This window comes from Chionomys nivalis, chromosome 20 (genome assembly GCF_950005125.1).
Source record: "Chionomys nivalis chromosome 20, mChiNiv1.1, whole genome shotgun sequence".
Lineage (NCBI taxonomy): Eukaryota > Metazoa > Chordata > Mammalia > Rodentia > Cricetidae > Chionomys > Chionomys nivalis.
The window spans coordinates 12,177,184-12,199,737 of NC_080105.1; the positions used below are offsets into that span (position 1 = coordinate 12,177,184).

Below are 22,554 nucleotides of genomic sequence, written 5' to 3' on the forward strand. Positions count from 1 at the left end.
TGATTCCCTCCCGCCTGAGATGAGCAACACACCTCCACTCAGACATGATGCTGCTTCGTGCTTCTCAGCCACTGCCAGTCACAATTCACTTATTCTGTCTGTCCGTCAGAAAGATTCTTTTCCCTTTCTGTTTCTGTACAAGCTCTTCCTCAAAGACTTAGCTGTCATCTCCTGCCTGGAGCGCTTTCTGCTCCTCTGGAGTAGATGGACTGTCCCTCCTATAACCTCTGACCCCTCCGGAGGAGATGGACTGTCTCTCTTATAACCTCTGACCCCTCTGGAGGAGATGGACTGTCCCTCCTATAACCCAACCCCATTGGTCCAGTTGTTCTGCTAGCACAGTTGCCCCATTTGTTCACTTGCCTCTGACTTCCAGCACCAAATTTGAAACTTTTTGAGTTCAGGAACCTTAGCCTAGCACTTTTTATGTACTGAGACCTGTGTATCCAGCATACATAGTTGATATGGATATGTTGGGATACATGCACGCTCGCACACATGCATCTCACCTCTTGTTTTTTTTTTTTTTTTTGGTTTTTTGAGACAGGGTTTCTCTGTGGTTTTGGAGCCTGTCCTGGAACTAGCTCTTGTAGACCAGGCTGGTCTCGAACTCACAGAGATCCACCTGCCTCTGCCTCCCAAGTGCTGGGATTAAAGGCGTGCGCCACCACTGCCTGGCTGCATCTCACCTCTTGAATGAGACCTGACCCTAAGTGGGACATCATTCAATTCTTGTTAAATATCTTGCTGTCTAGGGATCTCTCTCTCTCTCTCTCTCTCTCTCTCTCTCTCTGTGTGTGTGTGTGTGTGTGTGTGTGTGCACCATGATGTGTACAGAGGTCTGAGGACAACTTTTGGGAGTTGGTTGTCTTCTTCTAGCACATGGATCCCAGGATCCAACCCGGGTTGTGAGACATGAATGAGAAGCAAGCCGCTTTACCTACTAAGTCATCTTGCTGGCTTTATCTAAATATTTCTGTTAGCATTTTTCTAGTCCTAAGATAACCAGGAATTTGATTTTTTTAATAAAAATATTAAGCCAAGTATGTTATGTTCTTGTATTTTTGCTTTTCTGAGAAAATATATTTTTCAAAAATATTGAGATAGATGAGAGTTGGGCAGTGTTTTTCCTTTTAAATTACATATTTCCAGAAACAGCTTGTTTTTATTTTGGCTATGACACCTAATCATTTCAGCAATTTTTCTCAGTGAAATACACATTTTCCATTTTATCTATAATTTTCATATACAAATCAAGGTTCTGGTACCCTTGCACTTAAGGAACTGCCAGGCCTTGAGATGGAAACGAGGACTCTTGTTTTCCAATCCTGTTTTCTTTTCCCTAGACCTAGCTGGATTTTGTGAGGGGGTGAGACTGGGTAAGGTATAGTACAAGATGCGAGTTGGCAATGCTCGGCTTACAGAATTGGGCAGACTTTTCTCTCCTCCTTTTCTTCTTTTGTTTTTGTTTTTCAAAACAGGATTTCTTTATATAACCCTGGCTATCCTGGAACTCACTCTGTAGACCAGGCTGGCCTCTATCTCAGAGATCACCTGCCTCTGCTGCCCCAGTGCTGGGCTTGAAAGTATGCACCACCACACTCAGCTTATTTTTCCAAAAGACTTTTATTTAGAAATAAGCATGTATTAATTGGACATTGCCAAGGTCCTTTTTATGCCTCATTTGGCTTCCCTGTTCTTGTGAATATGATAAATGAATCAGAATGACAAACACACACACTAAATGCCCTGTCGCCTCCCTAAACTCGACCTTGTAGATAGCTCTGTAAAGGGCAAACAGCAGAACTGTTTTAATGGGCATTGACAGTGTTCCTTGGCAGGCATAGGAGGAGCCAGGTAGAGTGAGTGTGGATGTCTGTGCAGGGAGCAACTAGCCCAGAGGGGAAGCGAGGCACACGCAGGGGTGTATAAGGGAGCTGTCAGGACTGGCCTGCTGAGAGGAGACGGAGTTGACCTGGGAGCAGCTCATTGTTTGTTTCCTATGTAAAGAAGGACCCACCGCCCTGCCCCGCTGATGATCACCTTTGACTTCTTCCTCAAACTAGAATTCATTGGAATGTCTGCAGGTTCTCAGTGTCAGTCACAGTGAAGATAAAAGCTGGGGTGGCCCTTTAATTGTGCAAAGCATCTGCACAGTTGTTTAAGAAACAGTGACAAATTTTTCATCAGCTTTCTAACTAAGACCTGGGGAGAGACCTCAGCCTAGCCAGTGAGCTGGACAAAATACAGTTTCTGAACCGAAGGAGCGTCCCTGCTTTGTTGAATGACTAGTGCGAAGATACAGAAGTCCATAAGTGGTGTGCAACGCAGGCCTGGGCTGTGGTCTGTTATGTCTTGCACTGTTTCCAAATGAATTAAATCTTCTCAGGGCACAGGTGCTAGCTGTCTGTCATGGTGGGGCAGTCTTGCTTGCTTTCCTTTACAGCGCCTTCCATCTGGTTCCTGAAGTGGGCTCTGGCTAAAGCTACACTCCAGTATGGTGTTGTTCACACCAGTCACATCACTGAGCCAGAGCCTAGGAAATAAACAATTGGGAGACGTCAATGACACCTTGGTTAGTCCCCCTCTGGCTAAGGAAACTTCTAAAACTTGATCTCATTGTAAAGCTTTTAATGGAGATTAAATGGTGTTCACTAAAAGCTGAACCGTTCTCGGATTCATGACTCCATGGGATAATTGTACTATATCAGTCTTGAGACCCATTAAGTTGGCTCTAGAGGGAAAGAAGTCTCACCTTCTCATTCTCCAGAGAAGGAGCTAATATTAAAAAATAATAAAGTAGAAGGAACTGCAACGAGTCCATTGTATTTTCAGCTTTCCCTGAGGGGATATAAAAAGGTTTGATAGCTACGAGACCAGTCATGCCAGGAAAAAGAAAAAGAAACCAATATGCTCAATAAAAAGGTGCATTTTTAGTTTTTTTTTTTATTATTAGGAATTGCATGAGCATGGGCACTAGTCAGATGCACAGCACAGCTTTGGTCTGTGACCATTCAGAGCATGTGTCCCCATCTCTATCTAATAAAATGTGCACTTTGGTAGGACCCGTGGATACTCATCTGATGTTTTAGTTCAGCATGGTGCTTTACACAGCATTTCATGCATCTTTGGTAGTCAGTTGGGTGCAACTTGTTACTGCCACATGAACTGAATGTGAGAAGGGTTACTTCATAGTGACCCAGCGGTACTGCCCCACGCATGCTCTCTGTAAGCGTCCTACATGCTGGGCTGGGAGAGTAACTCTTGCTTTGCAAGCATGCAGATCTACATTTGATCCTCCAAACCTTCATTTTTAAAAGCCGTGGGTAGTAGCATGCACTTGTACTCACAGCACTGAGGGGCCAGGGATGGGCAGATCTCTAGGTCTCACTGACTTTTGGTAGGTTCTAGGCCAATGAGAGACCCTGTCTCAAAAAACACCTGAGGAATGATGACCAAGATTGTCTCTACACATGTACAACTGCATGAACACACACGTGTGTGCACACATGCGAGCGCACACATATACACAATCTTGTATAGCATCTTTGTCATACGTGGACAGGGTGGCTAATGAGCGTGAACTGACTTCGAGACCTGCCTGTCTCTTGTTTTCCTCAGCTGACCACTGCAAGGTTAGTCACCCTAGCATGGGATAGAATGTTTCATTATTTTGTCTCTTGGAGATTATTCAAAAGCAGTTCTAATTTCAGCAATGGATGCAGTTTCATGTGTATTCAAATTTTATTTTTCATGTGGAAGCGTTTTATGCCCAACCTGTGAACAAACTTTTCAGCAAGACCCCTTATGGGGGTGGGAGTAGGGGAGGTGATGATGTGGCATGCTGTCAAAAGAAGGGATCAAAGAATCCTCTTTTTTCCTGCACACATCTGGATGCTTATTTGGGAACGCTTAAGGTTGTTCTGAAGCCGGGGATACGTGTAGTGGCAGCAGCTTAAATCAGAACACTGGTGAGTCAGTCATGTCATTTGGAGCTGCTGACAATCTGGGGGTACTCTGGAGACTTGAGATCTCACCCAGGCGCTCCGTGCTGTCTACTGCTGCAGGGCAGCATGTGGCGGACCCACACCTGGGCTCTGGTGAATCCCCAGGTGCAGGGCAGCATGTGGCAGACCCACACCTGGGCTCTGGTGAATCCCCAGGTGCAGGGCAGCATGTGATGGGCCCACACCTGGGCTCTGGTGAATCCCCAGGTGCAGGGCAGCATGTGATGGGCCCACACCTGGGCTCTGGTGAATCCCCAGGTGCAGGGCAGCATGGGATGGGCCCACACCTGGGCTCTGGTGAATCCCCAGGTGCAGGGCAGCATGGGATGGGCCCACACCTGGGCTCTGGTGAATCCCCAGGTGCAGGGCAGCATGTGATGGGCCCACACCTGGGCTCTGGTGAATCCCCAGGTGCAGGGCAGCATGTGGCAGACCCACGCCTCAGCTCTGGTGAATCCCCAGGTGCAGGGCAGCATGTGATGGGCCCACACCTGGGCTCTGGTGAATCCCCAGGTGCAGGGCAGCATGTGATGGGCCCACACCTGGGCTCTGGTGGCAGAACAACTTGCTTGGTGATTACAGTCTCATGTCTACAGCTGTAAAATATGTTGTCCTGAGGTCCACGGTGCTCACCTGCACACCAGGCACCTGCACATTCATGGCTGGTTTTATCTCCCAGGTACCATTCTGTTGAAATGGGAACATGAGGAGAACTTTTCAGATTCCCTGTTTACGTTCCCTCTCTTTCTCCCTAAGACTCACTTTGATCCTCTAACCAAAAACAATGTTGCCTTCCCTCTCCTTTCTACTTCCCTTCCATTCCTTCCCTTCCATTCCTTCCCTACAGAAGCTGGGACTGGGAGATGCTAAGGCTATGAGTTACAGTTCTCCCTCGGTATCTGGAGGCTCTTAGCTCCAGGGTCCCAGATGATGCCAACATTTGGAGACATTTATGTCCCTTTTATAAAATAATGTTTTTGTATATAATAATTATCTTCCCTTGTATTTTTAACAATTTCTAGACTATTCATAATACCTAGTAACAATGTGTCATTTAAATACTTTTCCTGGATTGGGGAATAAGAATGAGTTAATCTATATATCTTCAATACAAGCACAATCCTTAAAGAATATATTCAATCTATTGTTTAAATCCACATTGAACCAGTGAGACTAGAAGGCCGAATGTTTGATTTAAATTCTGAGATACAGTTTAGAGGTCAGGGACAGGATCTTGATTGCGATCCTGGCGGTCCTCATGCTTACGCCCAGCGCTGTCGCTTTGCACAATCATCATTCTGTTTCTTGTCTCCGACAACACTGCCATTCTGATCTCTCTCTCTCTCTCATCATTTGATTGAGTTTGGCTCCTAATGATGGAAAATTACCTCTGCTGTAATAACTATGGTAAGTGCTTTGTATACACTATCTCAGTTTTCAACACCAAATGTCTTCAGGGAAGGCCGGCGCTTTAGTGTTGAAGAGACAAAGGCTGAGAGAAACCAAATAAAACAGGACTCACATGTCTGACCCCAGGAACCCTGCTCTCAACTACTGGACTGTATCCTGAAGATAAAGGACATAAAAGATATGCATAAAAGAGCTTAGCAAACCACAAATTGGCATAGAAAGTTTTATTTAGCGTCAAGAATTGGAAGGTGCTCATCTGGGCAGTTTGTGGATGGTAGACAGAACTCTCTGGTTAAATCCCTACCCCCTAATGCCAGTCTCTGACTTATTCTCATACTGCCCATGTGTTAAAAGTCAATTCTGATCACGTGGACTTTCCGGTTAGAAATGAAGATGCCAGTGGATTACTGTCCATGAGGTTAGACTTGAGCCATGGTAGGAGAGCTCTTTGCTGTGAGCCTGCCCGCTGCATTGCTGTTGCCCCTTATGCTCCGCCTCTTCCCTGGCTGGTCATCCTGCCTTCTAGGTCATCCTACATAGCAGCAGCAAGGTGAAGCTGTCAGGAAGTGCATGCAATGTCCCGAGGGGGATGCAGACAGAAAACATTAGGGAGTGCAAAATAGCATTGATTCAAAACACAAATATATACTAAATACATGCTCTATGCAACCTCTTTAGGTATACACAAATAGTTTCTGTTTCAGAAATCTCTGTTTGCACTCACAATATTATAAAAAAAATTTTTAAGCTAATATTGTAATGATTGCTTACTCAGGAAAGATTCTCAGGTTGGGTGGGCTTGAACCGTGACATTAATAAATATTGTCTACAATATTGAATTTCATTTTGCCAAAGAGGAATGTAAAGTGCATTTATTTGTAGTTAGGCTTCCTATTATATCTTTCTAGTATTTATTCATTTATTTTGGTTTTCGACACAGGGTTTCTCTCTGTTGTCATGGCTGTCCTGGAACTTACTCTGTAGGCTGGCCTCAAACTCACAGAGATCAGCCTCTCAAGTGCTGTGAATAAAGGCATGTGCCACCACCACCTGGCCTTATTTTCTACACTTTGATTCTGTCTCCATTCTCAGAGATGGGGTACAAAGAGAGGTGGCTTTGTTGAACTCATTTTATAGAGTTTCTAAAGTGATTTTGCATTGTGTGCACTTTCTCTAGTCCTCTTGTATAATCATCCCCTTCCAGAAGGAAGTCCCTCCTTTATGTGCCACTGGCTGCCTTGTAAAAGGGGAAGGGGCAGGGGGAGGAGTTAGCCTGTTTATTTTGTCTCCACTCTCAGCAACAGTTTCATCCCTAACCTCTGTCTCTTCACTCAGTTAACAAAACTCTTCCAAGACCCCATGAGTGTGGGTGTGACCTCCTTCACCTTGGGATGGTTCCTCTTGTTTTTCTCTGGGGTATGGAACCAGGGACCCACAGATGGCTGAGGTCTGGGATCAGGAATGGGATGCTAGATGCTACTCCTAGAGAAGAAACACACATGACCCTTAGGTGTCTGAGAAGATAGCATTTTCTCAGGTCCTCACTGCTTACACAAAGCAGAGTGTCCTGCCTAGGGGTTCCCAGGACAGAGGTGGGAAATGCTCCATGCTCACCTTTAAACCAAAGCATGAGCCCTATCCGAGTTTACTATAAGAAGGTTGACTGTTCTCTTGGGAAACTGTGTCCTATTTCTAGACGTCATGGCTTCTTTGCTCTTCCCACTTGCCCTGCTTTGGAAGGCTGCCAAGCACACACACACACACACACACACACAAACACAAACACACACAGGCCTATCCTTTTGGTTTTTTAAAATTCTGTATATGCTGAGTCAGTTGTTATCTCTAAAATGTAAAGCTGACTGCAGAAGGCAATTGTAACATTTTAGAGCCAGAAGGTCTTCCTTCCATGTGGGTGATGTGGCAGTCAGCCTTATGTCACTGTAATCGATGCCTGAGACCATCACCTCATTGAGAAGGTTGATCAATAATTTTGCACATTTCAGTTCATGTGTCCTTTTGCTTTGGGGTTGTGCTGAAGCAGAATAGCATGCCAAGACCATACAGTGGAATAAAATTATTAGTTTCATGGCTAAGATGCAAAAGAGGGAAAAGAAAGAGCCAGGGTTTCACTCTCTCCTTCTAGAATGTGACCCCTCCACCAACCTGAAGCCTTTCTACTAGGCTCTTCTCTTGAAGGTTGTTTTACCTCCCAATAGTTAGGGTCAAGCCAAGGACCAAGATAATAACACACGGACTTTGGAAAGCATGTCAGATCCCTATCCACATGAACCTGTCTTCTGGCCTTGGAAGATAGAGACCAGTGGCTTACCGTTGAGGGTATCACAAGAATGCAGTGAAACTCCAGGTACAGCAGGAGGCTCAGTCTTTCACCACCTGCCCTGGGCAAAGACTTCACTGAGACTCACGGTCAGGTCCTGGGTCCCTTTCTCTGTCTCTGAGGCAGCTTGTTTCTCTTCACCTTTTTTGCAGTGCTTTCTCTAGCTTGCTTCGCTCTAGGAGATCTGTGGCCCTTGGTCAACAGTGTTTCCCACTCGGCACTTCCCTGCTCTCTGCTGACAAGACCTGCGGCACAATTTATCTGGAAGGCAAGAGCTCCAGTTTGCTTCTTTCTGTGTTGCTTTTCACTGAACGAAACTGACACCATTTTGCCCAGAGCTGCCAGACCCTGTGCAGTGCAGCAAGGAGTGACTCATGTTCCGACCTTGCTTGTGGCCGATATTTAGGACTCAGCGGCCCCACCTGCAATCTGTGTCTGACATTGTGCTTCTTGTGTAGCGTCGAGCGTTGCTTAGCTTCGAAGCGCTGTTCGCTTTTAATTTGTCCCCTCCTTGTTAATTACCAAAATGAATTTCTCTGGAAGCTGTGCTGCATGACCTCAGGACCGGATTGCTCTAGGCATTCACTTCTCTGTGCCTCCCCGAGTGCCAGGCTGGCTTTGGCTGCAGGAAGGATGCTAGGGTGACTATGGTGCATGGCCATGGCCATGGCTTGATTCTCAAGAGGAAAGAATAAAACACAGTGCTTGGCTTGAGTGTTCCTACCGCTGCCAGCCACCATGCTCACTGACCTAGAGATGCTTCCTTTTACTGTTGAAAAGAAGAATGTCTCTAAGTTGATTAAAAATTCCACTTGCCAGGGTGCCTTTTAATTAAGATGTCTTAAACTTGATATGCATGTATAATCTTCTGGCCTCTGCTCAGAAACAGTTAAGTGCTGCAGACATAGTGTCCTGGATCCAATAAGAAAAAGGCTCACACTGTCATACTTGGCTATACAATGTCTGTCAGGAGAGTGTGGGTTTGATAGCCACTAACAAAAATGGGAATGTGAATCCCAGTCGACCGGGAAGCAAACAGTTCAAGCTAGAGAATCAATTCTGCTCTCATTTGAGATGCCGGGGATTCTCATAAATAATAAACTTCCCCACAAGTTCAGAGACTGGAGAGATAAGATACATTGGGTCTACAATGAAAAACGTGGGCTAGCAAGCAGTTTGGATTGTTAAGGGTGTCGACAGTGTAGTCTAGTGGGTACAAGATGAGGCTGAGAGTCAGCTGGGGCTAGGCTTGGCCACTGGCCCATACTGTGCACCTTGGACAAGACCCTTCGCCTTTCTAAGCCTCAATTTTCTTATCTTTAATTGACATAATAAGACTTACCTCATGGGATTAAATAGGATAATGTTTGTGAAGTGCTTAGTCTGATGTCTGGCCCAAAGTAAGTGCTCACTAAGTGGTCATAATTATGAGAACCAGGAGGGTGTAGGAAGCCTTGCTTGAAGGGTTCCTGTTTTGCAGTGCCAGAGTGGCTCCCGCAGCACTGGGGAGGAGGCCAACCAGGCATAGCTGTCTGCAAGAGTTGACAGCTGACTCAGCCTGCATCTGACAGAGACATCGTATTCCTGGGAAAGGTTCTCCACTCTACCCAGGTCTCTTGAGTAGGCTCCTCTTGTTCTGTCTCTGCACACTATTGACTCCACATCTGCAGCCTGTGCCAATCGCCTGCCTTGTAGCTCCCTGAAGCCAGAGTGAAGGCAGTGAGGGGTGGGACGGGAAGATGCTTGCATAGAGAGGACCCCTTCTGGCAAGTTTTCTTTACCATGATCTACCAGTAGAGCGAAAAAGCAAAAGGGAGATGAGCCAAGGAGGCTGGAAGCACTTTTCATCTTTGCAGCATGTGCCACCATCGTGATTAATCTCTATACCTTCACTTTCTGATTAGACAACCTCAGGTTATTTTTCCACATTTCTCTTGTTCTGCATCTATACATAAAAATGGCATACGATGATTGTGTAAGGAAATGGGCTTACAGAGGAGAAACTGGAGGGCACCACCAAGCTTGGGAGTCCTTGACTGGGGAGTAAGCAGGAAGCTGCTCCCATTGGTCCCTGGACGCTCAGAACCAGCTCTCAAGGACTGGACACAGGGAAACCGCAAAGGGCAGACCCTTGAGAGCCATCTTAAAGCTGAGCCCTTGTCCTCTCAACTAGGAGGGAAGAGAAATGAGCGCCTGGTAATGATCTGGTGTATGGCCTAGGATGTTTGGACTCCTGGAAGGAGACAGCGGAGTCCAAAGCAGGAGCATCCCCCTGAACCCAAGGTTCCCTGTAGGGGGGGAGCAAAGCAGAGTCTACTGGGACTCCAGACTCAGTTTTGGCAGCAACTCTGTCCTGTGAGTGGCTAAGGACCTCAGACAGCACTCCTGGGTTTGGTTGGTCCATCTGTGAGAAAATATGTTAAAATATTTTATGTATCATTAATTTAGATATGCTGTTTTATAAACCCACAAAACAATATTATTGTAAAACTTGAGTGTAACTTACAAGTGAATATATTTACATATATATGACTTGTTCAAAAATTTTTTACTGAGCAAGGGAGATGGCTTCATCAGTAAAGTGCCTACCATGCAAGCAGGAGTCAGGCATGGGTACAAGTGTCTATAAAGTCAGCGTTGCAGGGGTGGGGATATGTGACTGACTGGCCCATCTAGCCGGTTGGTGAGTGCTAGGCTCAGACAAGTCCTGTCTCAAAAACAAGGTAGAAAGAAGTTGAGGAAGATGGCTGATGTCAACCCCTGGTTCCCACACATACGCACACACACATACACACACACACACACACACACACACAAACAATGGATGCCTGGTATGCTGTTTATTTTTAATAAATTTAGGGGCATCTGTTCGCCACTGGTGCTCAGGGGGAGGTAACAGACTATATCGACCCTTCTTAATGTGAGACCTGAGTCACTGCTCTGTGATAAGCAGCCTGGTGTCCTTCCTAGAGAGAGTCAAAGAATACATTAGTCTCTATCATGGTCATTGTGAAACGCTTGGTGGTTTGTTGTTGACTTTGAAACGCTTGATTTGTTGTTGACTTCCGCTGGAAAACCCAGGAGTCCCTGAGTTCTGGCTTAAGCATCTCTTAATTTAGTCAGTGATAGCTCACATGCATCCTGCCTGCATCCACTCCTGCAGTCTCTTTCAGGGGCACAGCAGGCTAAAGCACTGGGCACACATCTATATATATATATGCTGATAGAGCACAGGGACTTATAACCCAGAAGGAGGTATGGGAACAGAGTGGCTCTTGTTGAAGCTTTCAATTAGATGTGGACTGGGGAGATCAGAAGGCCTCTGTCTGTTTTCAGACTGTTGCAGCTACTGTGAAAGTACCCTTGACCTTGATCTAATTAAATATGCATAGCATGCAGGTTATAACAGTTGCTAGGGTGGTTGGGTTCTCTCATTTCAAACAAAAGCAGGTACAAACATTCATTTTTATGTGCACATGTGCATGTACCGAGAGTAGGCTCTGGAAACTCTAGGGTCTTAATAAGGGTTTGTTTTTGTTTGACTTCAATTGAATCTCCCATTGCTTTCTTCTGTAGAGACCTTTGCTACCCTTTGCTGAGCCTTACTGGCTACTTCCTTGTCTCAGGCACTCCCTTTCCAGCTCTGAGGCTCAGTGGGTAGAGCAGTGTTCAGCAGGAGCTAGTGGGGAGTGTTTTAGTACAGTGATGAGAAAATTCTGCTGTGGGAACAACTCTGCCGTACATGATAAAGTGGAACCACGTGTCCTCGGTGATAAGTTGGAGGCAAAAAATTATAGAACAGATGGCCCAGAGAGGGTTTCTATGTCTCATCTGGACACTGCGGTGGAGCTTGGTGCCACTTCATACCAGGCACAGAGACACTTTCTGGAGTGCTCCACCATCCTTGAGCCAAGTGACCTGCATCTTATGGTAGTCACCTACTTCTAAGCAATACTTCGTTGCCAGCCTCAGGGTTTTGGACAGTGTTCCCCCAGATCATTATTTAATTCAACTTTGAGTTTACTACTTCCCCACAATCTTTGATGTTAAAAACAAAAGAGAAGTGGTTTGTAATACACACAAATTGTTTGCTCATGAAAGCTTGGACTTTAGAAACAGGTGCTATGGCAGATGCACACAGACTCACGTCAGAGAAGGATTTTGGTGGCAGCCCTTTGGTTTTAGGTTTGGAGGGGAGGTTGGCAGCTTCTGTGAGTGTCTGTGTCCAAATGGAGGTCTGGTTACAGTAACAGCTTTCTGATCATGTAGGATTACTCCATCATAGGAAGTAGAGCATGTTAAAAAAAAGTAAAAAAAAAACTATCATGTTATTTGAGAGTTTACAAACCTGTAATTCTATGTGTTAACTTTATTTCCACATAACAAATTATCCCCAAACCTGGAAGTTTAAAACCTAGATACTTATCACATCTCACAAGAGCTTGGGAATAGTTGCTCAACTTGGTGGTCTCTCATGAGGCTGCCCTGAATTTGTCATGCATCTATCCTTTTCAAAGTTAACATTGGCTTTGGAAATCTTAATCTATCCACATTGGCTGGCCCAGCTCAGTTTTTCAGGGGGTTGCCTGGAGGTTTCCGTTTATCACTCATGCTTTGTCCCAAAAGGCCTCCTAAATAGAAGAATGGAAGAAGAAAGGGGAAGGATGGAGAAAGAGAATATGAGAATATGAGAGAGCAAATATGAGAGAGGGAAAAGCCAAAGGTGCAGCTTTTTATGTCTTTTCACACATAATATAACAGATGTCACACTCCCCCTTTCTGCTCTGTTTTTCTGGTTACACACATCAAATCCCAAGTCCACGTGGGCCAAAAGAGATGGTGGTAGGAATTCCATGACACAGCCTGCTGGCAAGGCCATCTTGGGAGATGGCGGACATTCCCCCTCCCCAACACACACGCAAGAATTTCCATGAGGCTTTGAGGTGAAGGGTATTCCAAGTGTCTATGCACAGCTAACAATGCTAGATTATATCTATTTTGGAGGGCATTTGCAAACCCTGAATAAGAATAAGAATTCTTACATACTATCCTTTCCATGCTTACCCGGGATGTTGTGTTTATCTCCGAGATGTGACTTTGGTGTATATTCTATTGGTATAGTTAGTCCTTTGACTGGAGCCTCATTTGCTTCCTTGCAATCAAAGAGCTTGCTGTACCCTCCAGAGTCGAGCTGACAGGCACGGTGGTGTTGGGGTTTCCGCCTTTCCACTTCCTGACCCAGCAGACACTGCCCGTTTCTTTCCTCCATCTCCTGGCTTGCCTGCACCTGGGGTGGAGAGGTCTGGCTAAATTTATCGCATCTCCTTGAACAGGTCCCCTTTATCACTCACAAGGACTCTCATTATGCAGCCTGCGCTGCCTGACCTGGTCTTTTCCCAAAGCCACCATCATTCCTGTGTGCTGTGGAATTGGACAGCGTTTTATCCACGGGGCTTAGCCTGGAGTCCTTCATGCTTTATGAGCTCCTTGTAGACACAAACAGACCTTTGCAGGTGTCCTGTCACGGCATGTGGCTCTCGTGACCCAAAAATCTACTGGAAAGGAAATGTCAGCACCCTTCCTAATAGGGGCAGCTTGTCGGCTCTGGTTGTTTTCATCTCCTGGGAGCTTAATGGTAACAGTACCCATGGCCACTGGCATATCTTAACAGATACAGATCATGCCAATCATTGCCCCGCCCCAGTTTTTCTAAGTTTTATTTATTTTCTTGGGCCTTGTTCTCACTCCGATGTAATAATAAACGGAAACAGGTCACTGATACTTCACGGCTATTTTAATGGCATTCATCTGTTTGGGGCTCAAATTACAGTTCTTTTAAAAGACACCAGATCCTATAAGTGCTTGTAAACTGGCTGAAGATGGAATTTGTATTTAGCACATGTCTTCTCTCTTCCCCTGTCGCTCTCCCTTCCCCATGTGCATATGTGTGCACCTGTGTCTGTGTTGGGTTATGAGAGAGCCAGCAACCTTGAATGCCAGGAGCCATACATCCACCTTTGTGATATGAGGTCCCTCACTGGACCAGACTCATGAATTAGACTGAGCTGCCTGGCCAACAAGTCCCAGAGATCTGCCTGTTTATGCTTCCCCAGTGCTTTGTACTTGAGGGCAGGGAATCAGACTCAGATCCCTATGCCTGTCCAATAGGCGCTTTCCCAACTCAACCATTTGCCCAGACTCTTGCCTGTGATTTTTTTGGGTATTGGTTGTCTGTCTGTTCACATATAGAGAAAATCCTGGGTGGAAGAGCTGAAGCCAATGTTGTTGGATCACCACTGTGCTCGCCAGAGGTCAGGGGAAGTTCCCAGATGTTCCTTGGTCTGGGTGGGTTGTCACGGCTGCCATCTGCCTTCTCTTTGGAATCTGGTGAGATTCATTCTATCACTAGATTCCTTGACATATTATGTCCTTCAGAATGCCTGTCTTCAAAACTCAGGAAGAGCTGCCAATTCCTTAAGCCCCTCTAGCTAGGTATTGTAGTTCTAAAGGTCTTAGGGTTGTTCTAATGTGAAGGGATTAGAACACTCTGAGTGGGAGAGCCCTGGTTGCATTCAACAGGTTTGGTAACTTCCCTGGAAACTATGGGGAAGCCTCTGCCCAGCATGGTGTCACTCTCAGAGCTCACAAGAATGGCATTGGGCCTCGTGTCTCCTTCAGTCCAACTGGTAAATGCAATGGCAAGACACGGCACATGATCTCAGACTGATCCTTAGGGTCTAGCCAGGAAAGAGACAGCATTGGGTAAAGCCACCAGTGAGGATGAGTGCATAAAAATGGAAGTGGCAAGAAATCTGACAAACACTAGGGTTTCTGACAATTATAAAACGCACGTACCCACTTCTTTTCAGCCAAGCATCACAAATCACGTAATGACAGGGTTGTCTTCTTCCTCCACATTCCCTCCCTGCCCCCATAGAGCTCGTGAGAGACTTAGCTAGGCTGAAAATCCGAGTTCCTTGTCTAAGGCTTTAAAACAATAACACAGTGTGACTGTGATTTCATAGAGCTATATTTTTACTGTCATGTTGAGTGTATAAAAGTGCTTGGTAATTGCACGGTCCTTCCCATTTGCAAGACAGTAAATACCCGATGCACATTAACTCTAATTCTCCAACTCCTCTGCCAAGAGCAGAGATTGTGGTGTGCCTCCACGGCCCCACTGGTCCGCGTGTGTCCTACTGAAGTGTCCTTCTAAAGGGGGCAAAGCTGGTAAAGTGACAGCCTCTCTAAGAACGGCAGACTGCGGGGCTAGGTAAAATGTCTGGGTTTCCACAGAAGCAAGAGCACGAAGAAGGACGAGTGTTTCCTGACTGCAGCAATCAAACACCTGCCTTTCAGCCTCTGCACTATCACCGGTTACTGTGTTTGATTACAGATTAGATTCCTAGAAACATTAGGAAATCTTGTCTGTTAAAGGATGCAGAATGTTGTTTCTGATGCATTGTCTGCTGCCAATGTTTTGCACAGAAAAGCATTGTCTGTTCTTTGGTAGCGGTTTTTGGCATCCTGTTTTCCTTTCTAAATGTCTGTTCTTCCATTCTATAGTCGGTTCACTCTGCTGAGAAGTTCCTTTGCTGTGAGAGGTCTCCTAGTTCATATAATAATAATTGTCAATTCTGGAGGCTATTTTTGGGCTTTTAGGATTGTATCCAGGAAGGTTTTTGCCTATCCCTGGGCTTTGTTTTCTATGTTTATTTCTAGTGTGTTCAGCATTTCAAGTTTTAATTTAATGTTTGTTCACTTTAATTTAATGTCCATGTTAATTTTTTTTGGCTAGGTGAGAGATACCATACTGATACCATCTTTCTTCTTCATGTCAGTATCTGGTTTTTGAAGCATCATTTATTAAATAAAATGGGTGCTTCCAGTGACAATTTTGTTAAAATTTGGTATCCATAGCTATGAGGGCTCATTTCTGGGTCCAATTTACGTTCCACGGTCTGCATGTCTGTGCTTATGAGAGCATCAGGCTGTCGTTGTCATGATGACTCTGTGCTACAGTTTGAAGTCACATGTTCCGATAACTCTGGCACCATTCTTTTTGCATGGGATTCCTTGGCCATCTGTGATCTCTGTGTTCCCAAACAAAGTTTAGGATATTCCCCTCCCCCACACTAATTCTATGAGAAATATCATTTGGATTTTGATAGAAATTAAATCTGTACATTGATTTTGGTAGTGTAGCCATGTAAAGAGGTTTCGATGAAGGTGGAGAGGAGGAAAGAGCACACGTGTGTGTTACTGGAGGGGACACTCGTGATGGAGCATATGTGTGTGTTACTATAGAGGACACTGGCGATGAGCACATGTGTGTTACTATAGAGGACACTGGTGATGAGCACATGTGTGTTACTATAGAGGACACTGGTGATGAGCACATGTGTGTTACTATAGAGGACACTGGTGATGAGCACATGTGTGTTACTATAGAGGACACTGGTGATGAGCACATGTGTGTTACTGGAGAGGACACTGGTGATGAGCACATGTGTGTTACTATAGAGGACACTGGTGATGAGCACATGTGTGTTACTATAGAGGACACTGGTGATGAGCACATGTGTGTTACTATAGAGGACACTGGTGATGAGCACATGTGTGTTACTGGAGAGGACACTGGCGATGAGCACATGTGTGTTACTATAGAGGACACTGGTGATGAGCACATGTGTGTTACTGGAGAGGACACTGGTGATGAGCACATGTGTGTTACTATAGAGGACACTGGTGATGAGCACATGTGTGTTACTGGAGAGGACACTGGCGATGAGCACATGTGTGTTACTATAGAGGACACTGGTGATGAGCACATGTGTGTTACTGGAGAGGACACTGGTGATGAGCACATGTGTGTTACTATAGAGGACACTGGTGATGAGCACATGTGTGTTACTATAGAGGACACTGGTGATGAGCACATGTGTGTTACTATAGAGGACACTGGTGATGAGCACATGTGTGTTACTGGAGAGGACACTGGTGATGAGCACATGTGTGTTACTATAGAGGACACTGGTGATGAGCACATGTGTGTTACGATAGAGGACACTGGTGATGAGCACATGTGTGTTACTGGAGAGGACACTGGCGATGAGCACATGTGTGTTACTATAGAGGACACTGGTGATGAGCACATGTGTGTTACTGGAGAGGACACTGGTGATGAGCACATGTGTGTTACTATAGAGGACACTGGTGATGAGCACATGTGTGTTACTGGAGAGGGAACACTGGGAGCCACAGGGGGAGAGGAGCTGAAAGTTGGCGAGATGAATGACTGGGGGAAAATTAATCAAGTGTTCATGAAAATACTGCATCTAAACCTGTTGATGAAAACTGAAAAAGTCTTTGTTTCACAAAATATCTTGGTTTTATTGCTGCCTTTTCCTCTTTTTCTCTGATGAATGGACTTCAAGTAACCTAATGAATTTCCAAAGCCTCAGTAACTAGAGTTTAAAACATAGTTTATTTGTGTATGAATATATGTATATATCGGAACATGTGACTTCAAACTGTAGCACAGAGTCATCATGACAACGACAGCCTGATGCTCTCATAAGCACAGACATGCAGACCGTGGAACGTAAACTGGACCCAGAAATGAGCCCTCATAGCTACGGATACCAAATTTTTGACAAAATTGCCACTGGAAACACCCATTTTATTTCATATATATATATATATATATATATATATATATATATATATGAAAGTTGATTTCTTCATTCTACCATGTGGGTCCTAGGCATCAAAATCAGGACCAGTCTTGGAGGAAGGTGCCTTTACCCACTGAGTCATCTCACCATAACCCCTAGTACTTGTCAGCAAAGTACTTATGATTATAACAGGTAGCCTGTAGTTTTAATTTGCTGCTAATCTTTTTTGTTGTTGCTTGAGACAGGGTCTCTTTACATTGCTCTGGCTGTCCTGGAACTCACTATATATGCTGAAGTCAACCTCAGAGATCTGCCTGCCTCTGCCTCCATCATGCTAGGATTAAAGGCGTGTGCCAACACTGCCCTAGTTTTAACTGTCCTAACTGTAGTCTTAATGAGTTCCTCCAGTTAAACCAACATGGCTCAATCCATTATGCAAATGTAACATGTATTCCATTAAAATTTGTTAGCATGATTGCATCTCTTTAGTTCTCACAGCAAAATAAATTGTGTTGAATGTTCCATTTCTTTGTTTTTTGATTTTCTTATTTTGTCGGTAATGACAACATATTTAAAATAAAAGTCTTTTAAATGGCAGAATAATGTGATAACATGTCCTCACTGATAATTTAATACTTGGCTATAATGAGCTTGTCTGAGAGATTTCATTAAAAACAGCAAGGATCCTGAACATCAAAACCAAGATGGTTTTAATCACAGAATTATAGTAATTATACAAATCCCAAGATTTTCATCGGACATAAAAGGCTTTCAAGGGCAAGTCTACACTTTAAACCTGGTACTAATAACTATGCATTGTTCTAAATTATAGCTGAGAGACTCCCTGGGTCCAGAGAAACACTAGAGAATATATCAGAGAGAAAACATTATATAGTAAACTCTTACAGAAAGTGGACTAATAAACAATTTTGGTGGAATGGGGACATTAGTAAGAGGCTCGTCTCCTGGGCAGTGGGGGAGGACCTTCCAGGTGAGAGCATCCGAAGCAGCAGGTGCACCGTGCATTCGGAACAGTGAGCCTGCATCAGTACCATGTCCTGAGTGCTGAGAGTGACTTGGAACCTTCTTTCCCCACCAGAGATCTGGAGGCACGATTTGTCTGGATCTTTCTTCCCTTCAAGACTGGGCCATACAACACTAGGAAAGGGTGTGGTTATTGGCCAAGACCCTAGGTTTCCGAGGTTCAGCAAGGATACTGTAAAAATAATTTCATCATTATACGGATTATTTAAAATGTCATTTTCATAAAATGGCGAAGTGCAGGTCCTCCTTGATTTTAGGAGATCTGGTGTGTAAAGATACACACAGGAAGGTTTTATAAAAAATATCCCTAAACAAAAGATTTGCTTCACCTATTTTATTGATTCATTAATTAATTTATGGTTAGAATGATGAGGATGATTTAAAAAGAGAGAGCAGTTCAAAACTAGCATGTCAAGAGATGATGTCTGAGAAGAAGGAGAAAGGGGGCCTTGCAGACATAGAGATGCTGTGTCTGGCTTGCTCCTCCTTTATTACAAGGATTGGGTGTTGGGTGCAGTCACTCTAGGAATTTTGCCAATGACTAAGCAAGACACAGAAGCCCTCATTTGGGCTGAAGAGGCATGCCACGAATCTGACTCCTGACGAGACAGCATCTCATCTCTGTTCTCCTAACCCATCCCTTTCTGTGGTAAGGGATTGTACGATTGGTTGGACACCTGTCACAGATCCTTCCAGCTGTGTTGCCATCAGTACTTTTCTTTGCATATTTGAACTTGTGAATACTTCCTTACCTGTGATGAAAACTCGATGTCCATTCTGAAGGCCATTGAGCATGCCTAGGTGAAGAGCACATGGGTACACACCCGTGACTGCTGTCAGTTGTCTCTGCTTGACAGCATCGGTAGAAACGTTGGCTCCAATAATTTCAGTATCATCAAAGTTTTGATTTTGAGTGTTGAAATATGTGTCATCATGAAGAATTACAACACATAGAAAAATAAAAGTAAAAAAAAAAGTCTCGATTCTCAACAGAAGGACTGCTTGCATTTAGTAGTTGTTCCCAGCCATTTTCTCAAGTTTCCTTTGAAGCACTTGGTGTTTTGATTTACAAACACGCTTACACTTAATATCTACCATAAACAATTTCCATGAATCTCCCATAAATACTCAGCCAATTGGCTATTGATTGCCATAGTGAATGAGCCCTCAGTGTCTTAAGGCACTTCATGTAACTGAATGTGGGGTTCATGAAAATCTCAACAACTGTAAGGTTTCTGAACTCGCAGTGACCCAAATTACTTAGACGTCAAATGCCCAGTGAATCCACGTGTTTCCTGCAGTATTCACCCACGCTGCACTCGGACACTTTGTGGAAGCCTTGATTCTCAAGATAAAGCACACGCACTTTGCGCTGCACGGACTGTTCCAGCACACACCAACAGTGAACCCCTCAGCCCAGTGATGCTGTGAACGGCTGTGCACATGCAAAATTGTCCACTCTTGTGGACACATAATGGCTTGATTATAGTAGACAAAGACTTCTAGTATTTTCCTTCTGTTGTTCCTCAGAATGTATCAAATTAGTGTAACTTGGATTTGATTGTGTTTAAATAATTTCTATGTGAGCTTTCCACTAGGGCTTTATAAATAATGGCCAAACAAATGTTGACTTGGGATTAGGGCAGAGTTTTCAATAATTTCTGAAAAATCTTTTAATGGATGTCTACTGTTTTTCATTACATATTTATGCAAAGTGCTTTTCTTAGCATCAGTGATTACAGAATCAAAATACCAATCAATTCTGCAAAATGAGGAAGGTGAGTTCCCATCCTGCAGGATCAGATGTTCAGCTGAGGTTGAATTATGCCAGGTAACCGCATCCCCCCTCAGTAATATGCACATTTGCTTACTCAGCCATAAATGTTGAAACTATATGAATATGAAAGAATTGCTTTAAAATAAATGTATGATTTGTGGTAGCTAAATATTTGACTTGGGTGATTATTTTGTATACCTATATACTTTGGATCAGGTGAAAAGAGGTGCTGACTCGAAGTTCCAGTGTGAATGGAAACACTAAGGCCCCTGTCTTTTGTGTCTCCTCAGCACCCCCTCGTCTTCGGCACAGCAGGAAGGCTATGATGGGAGCAAATGAAAGAACTTGGAGGATCCACTTAATTGATTGTTTCTGCATAGACGATCTTCTTTTGGAATCAGGAGAGCCGTCTTACATAATGGTTGACTTCCAAAGGCAGGTCACCTTCTAGAAGGAAATGGATGAAATTGGTCCAGGGGACTTCAGAGGCATTGCAGTCTAACCAGGAAAGCCCTTTTGCGGGGCCTTCCCGGCGCCCTGGGATGCTGCACACGCTGGACGCATGGCCTGCACCTGAATGAGGATGGTCCGTCGTGGGCTGCTGGGGTGGATTTCTCGGGTAGTGATTCTGCTGGTTCTGCTCTGCTGTGCCATCTCTGTCCTCTACATGTTAGCCTGCACCCCAAAAGGCGACCAGGAGCAGCTGGGACTGCCACGGGCCAATGGCCCCACGGGCAAAGATGGCTACCAAGCTGTGCTGCAAGAGCGTGAGGAACAGCATCGCAACTACGTGAACAGCCTTAAGCGACAGATCGCACAGCTCAAGGATGAACTGCAGGCACGTAGTGAGCAGCTCCGCAGCGGGCAGGACCAGGCCAGCGATGCCACCGGCCTGCGCTCAGGCTGGGACCCTGCACCGAAAGCCCAGGCCGATCTGCTGGCCTTCCTGCGCGGGCAGGTGGACAAGGCCGAGGTCCATGCGGGTGTCAAGCTGGCCACTGAGTATGCTGCCGTGCCTTTCGATAGCTTCACCCTGCAGAAAGTGTACCAGCTGGAGACTGGCCTGACCCGCCACCCTGAGGAGAAACCGGTGAGGAAGGACAAGCGCGACGAGTTGGTGGAAGCGGTAGAATCGGCCCTGGAGAGTCTGAATAGTCCCGTGGAGAGCAGCCCACACCAGCGTCCTTACACGGCTGCGGACTTCGTAGAAGGTTGGCATGCTTTGAGATTTTGGGGTTGCAGAGCGGGGATTGAAAAAACACTTCGTCTCTAGGATGACTGGTGGCTAGTTTTATGAGGGAGACACCAGTTTGCTTTTTTAGGCGCACTTTCTTCTCCCCTCTTTCTCTTGGAAACTGCACTAAATACAATTAGCTATTCTGTGTTAGAAGAAGGTAAAACTTCATGCATTGGAAGGTAAAGCGCTTGTCTGGAAAGCATGAGGATTCGAAGTTCAGATTCTCCACACCCAGATAGGTGGCTCACAGTTTTAGTAAAAGACCTTGCATGAAAAAATCAGGTGGCGAACAATTGAGGAAGACACCCATTGTCATCCTCTGGTTTCCACATGCAAACTCTTGTGTGCACATTATCATAAAAACAAAGCATAGATATATAAAATTCTCAAACCCTAATAGAATATATGAGTAATTTCATTGTGTCTTTTACCCGAGACACTTCTAGGAACTGGGCTGTGCTGTGAGACCCAGAAGAAAGGACAGAGCAAACACTCACATGTGTAGACTCTGTTGGGAACATGTTGTATGTACTCTGTGTGTTCAGCAGAACCCATTAGGAGATAAGGAAAAGGAAGTACATATTGATCAAGGGGAATACTGGTGCTACAGATCCCAGGTGACAGAGGCAGGATTTGAACCCGAGAAGACTGAGCCTCCAGTGTACATCCCTAACTGCAGGGTCGGGTGTAGATGGTCCTAGCTGATGGAAATGGGAGGAGTGGCTCACTCTTTTCATGGGTGCCAGTTGCTCTGGGACTGATTGTGTCTGTGTCTGATTCTTTAGGAGACATTCTCCTTACCTCCTTGGAAGACTCGTTGGTATCTTGTTAATTGATGCATTATTACTGGTTCTGAAACTTCTACCAAATTGAGCGAAGTCTTTGAGGGCATGTAGTTCCATTGTTTGACCTCTGGATAGAATCTTCTTCAACATGGCCAGAAATAGAGCTGTGTCTTCTTATCTGTCACCTTTTCTGTCAAGAGACCATACCATTGCCCCCAGGAAAGACAGTTTCTCATCAGTCAGAACTTCTCCCAGGCAGTGTTTGCAGTGGAAGTG

At 44.9% G+C, this 22,554-nt stretch overlaps 1 protein-coding gene across 4 annotated transcripts in view; it reads left to right on the forward strand.

Annotated features, from left to right (window-relative positions):
- The window catches only part of Csgalnact1 (chondroitin sulfate N-acetylgalactosaminyltransferase 1), a 322,039-nt gene that overhangs the window by 202,078 nt on the left and 97,407 nt on the right, over positions 1–22,554 (forward strand). For all 4 annotated transcript variants that reach the window (XM_057752646.1, XM_057752651.1, XM_057752647.1 and 1 more), the window contains one exon: positions 20,547–21,467. In XM_057752646.1, coding sequence (XP_057608629.1) covers positions 20,834–21,467 — 634 coding nt within the window. In that variant the 5' untranslated portion in view covers positions 20,547–20,833. The remainder of the gene's footprint in view (positions 1–20,546; positions 21,468–22,554) is intronic.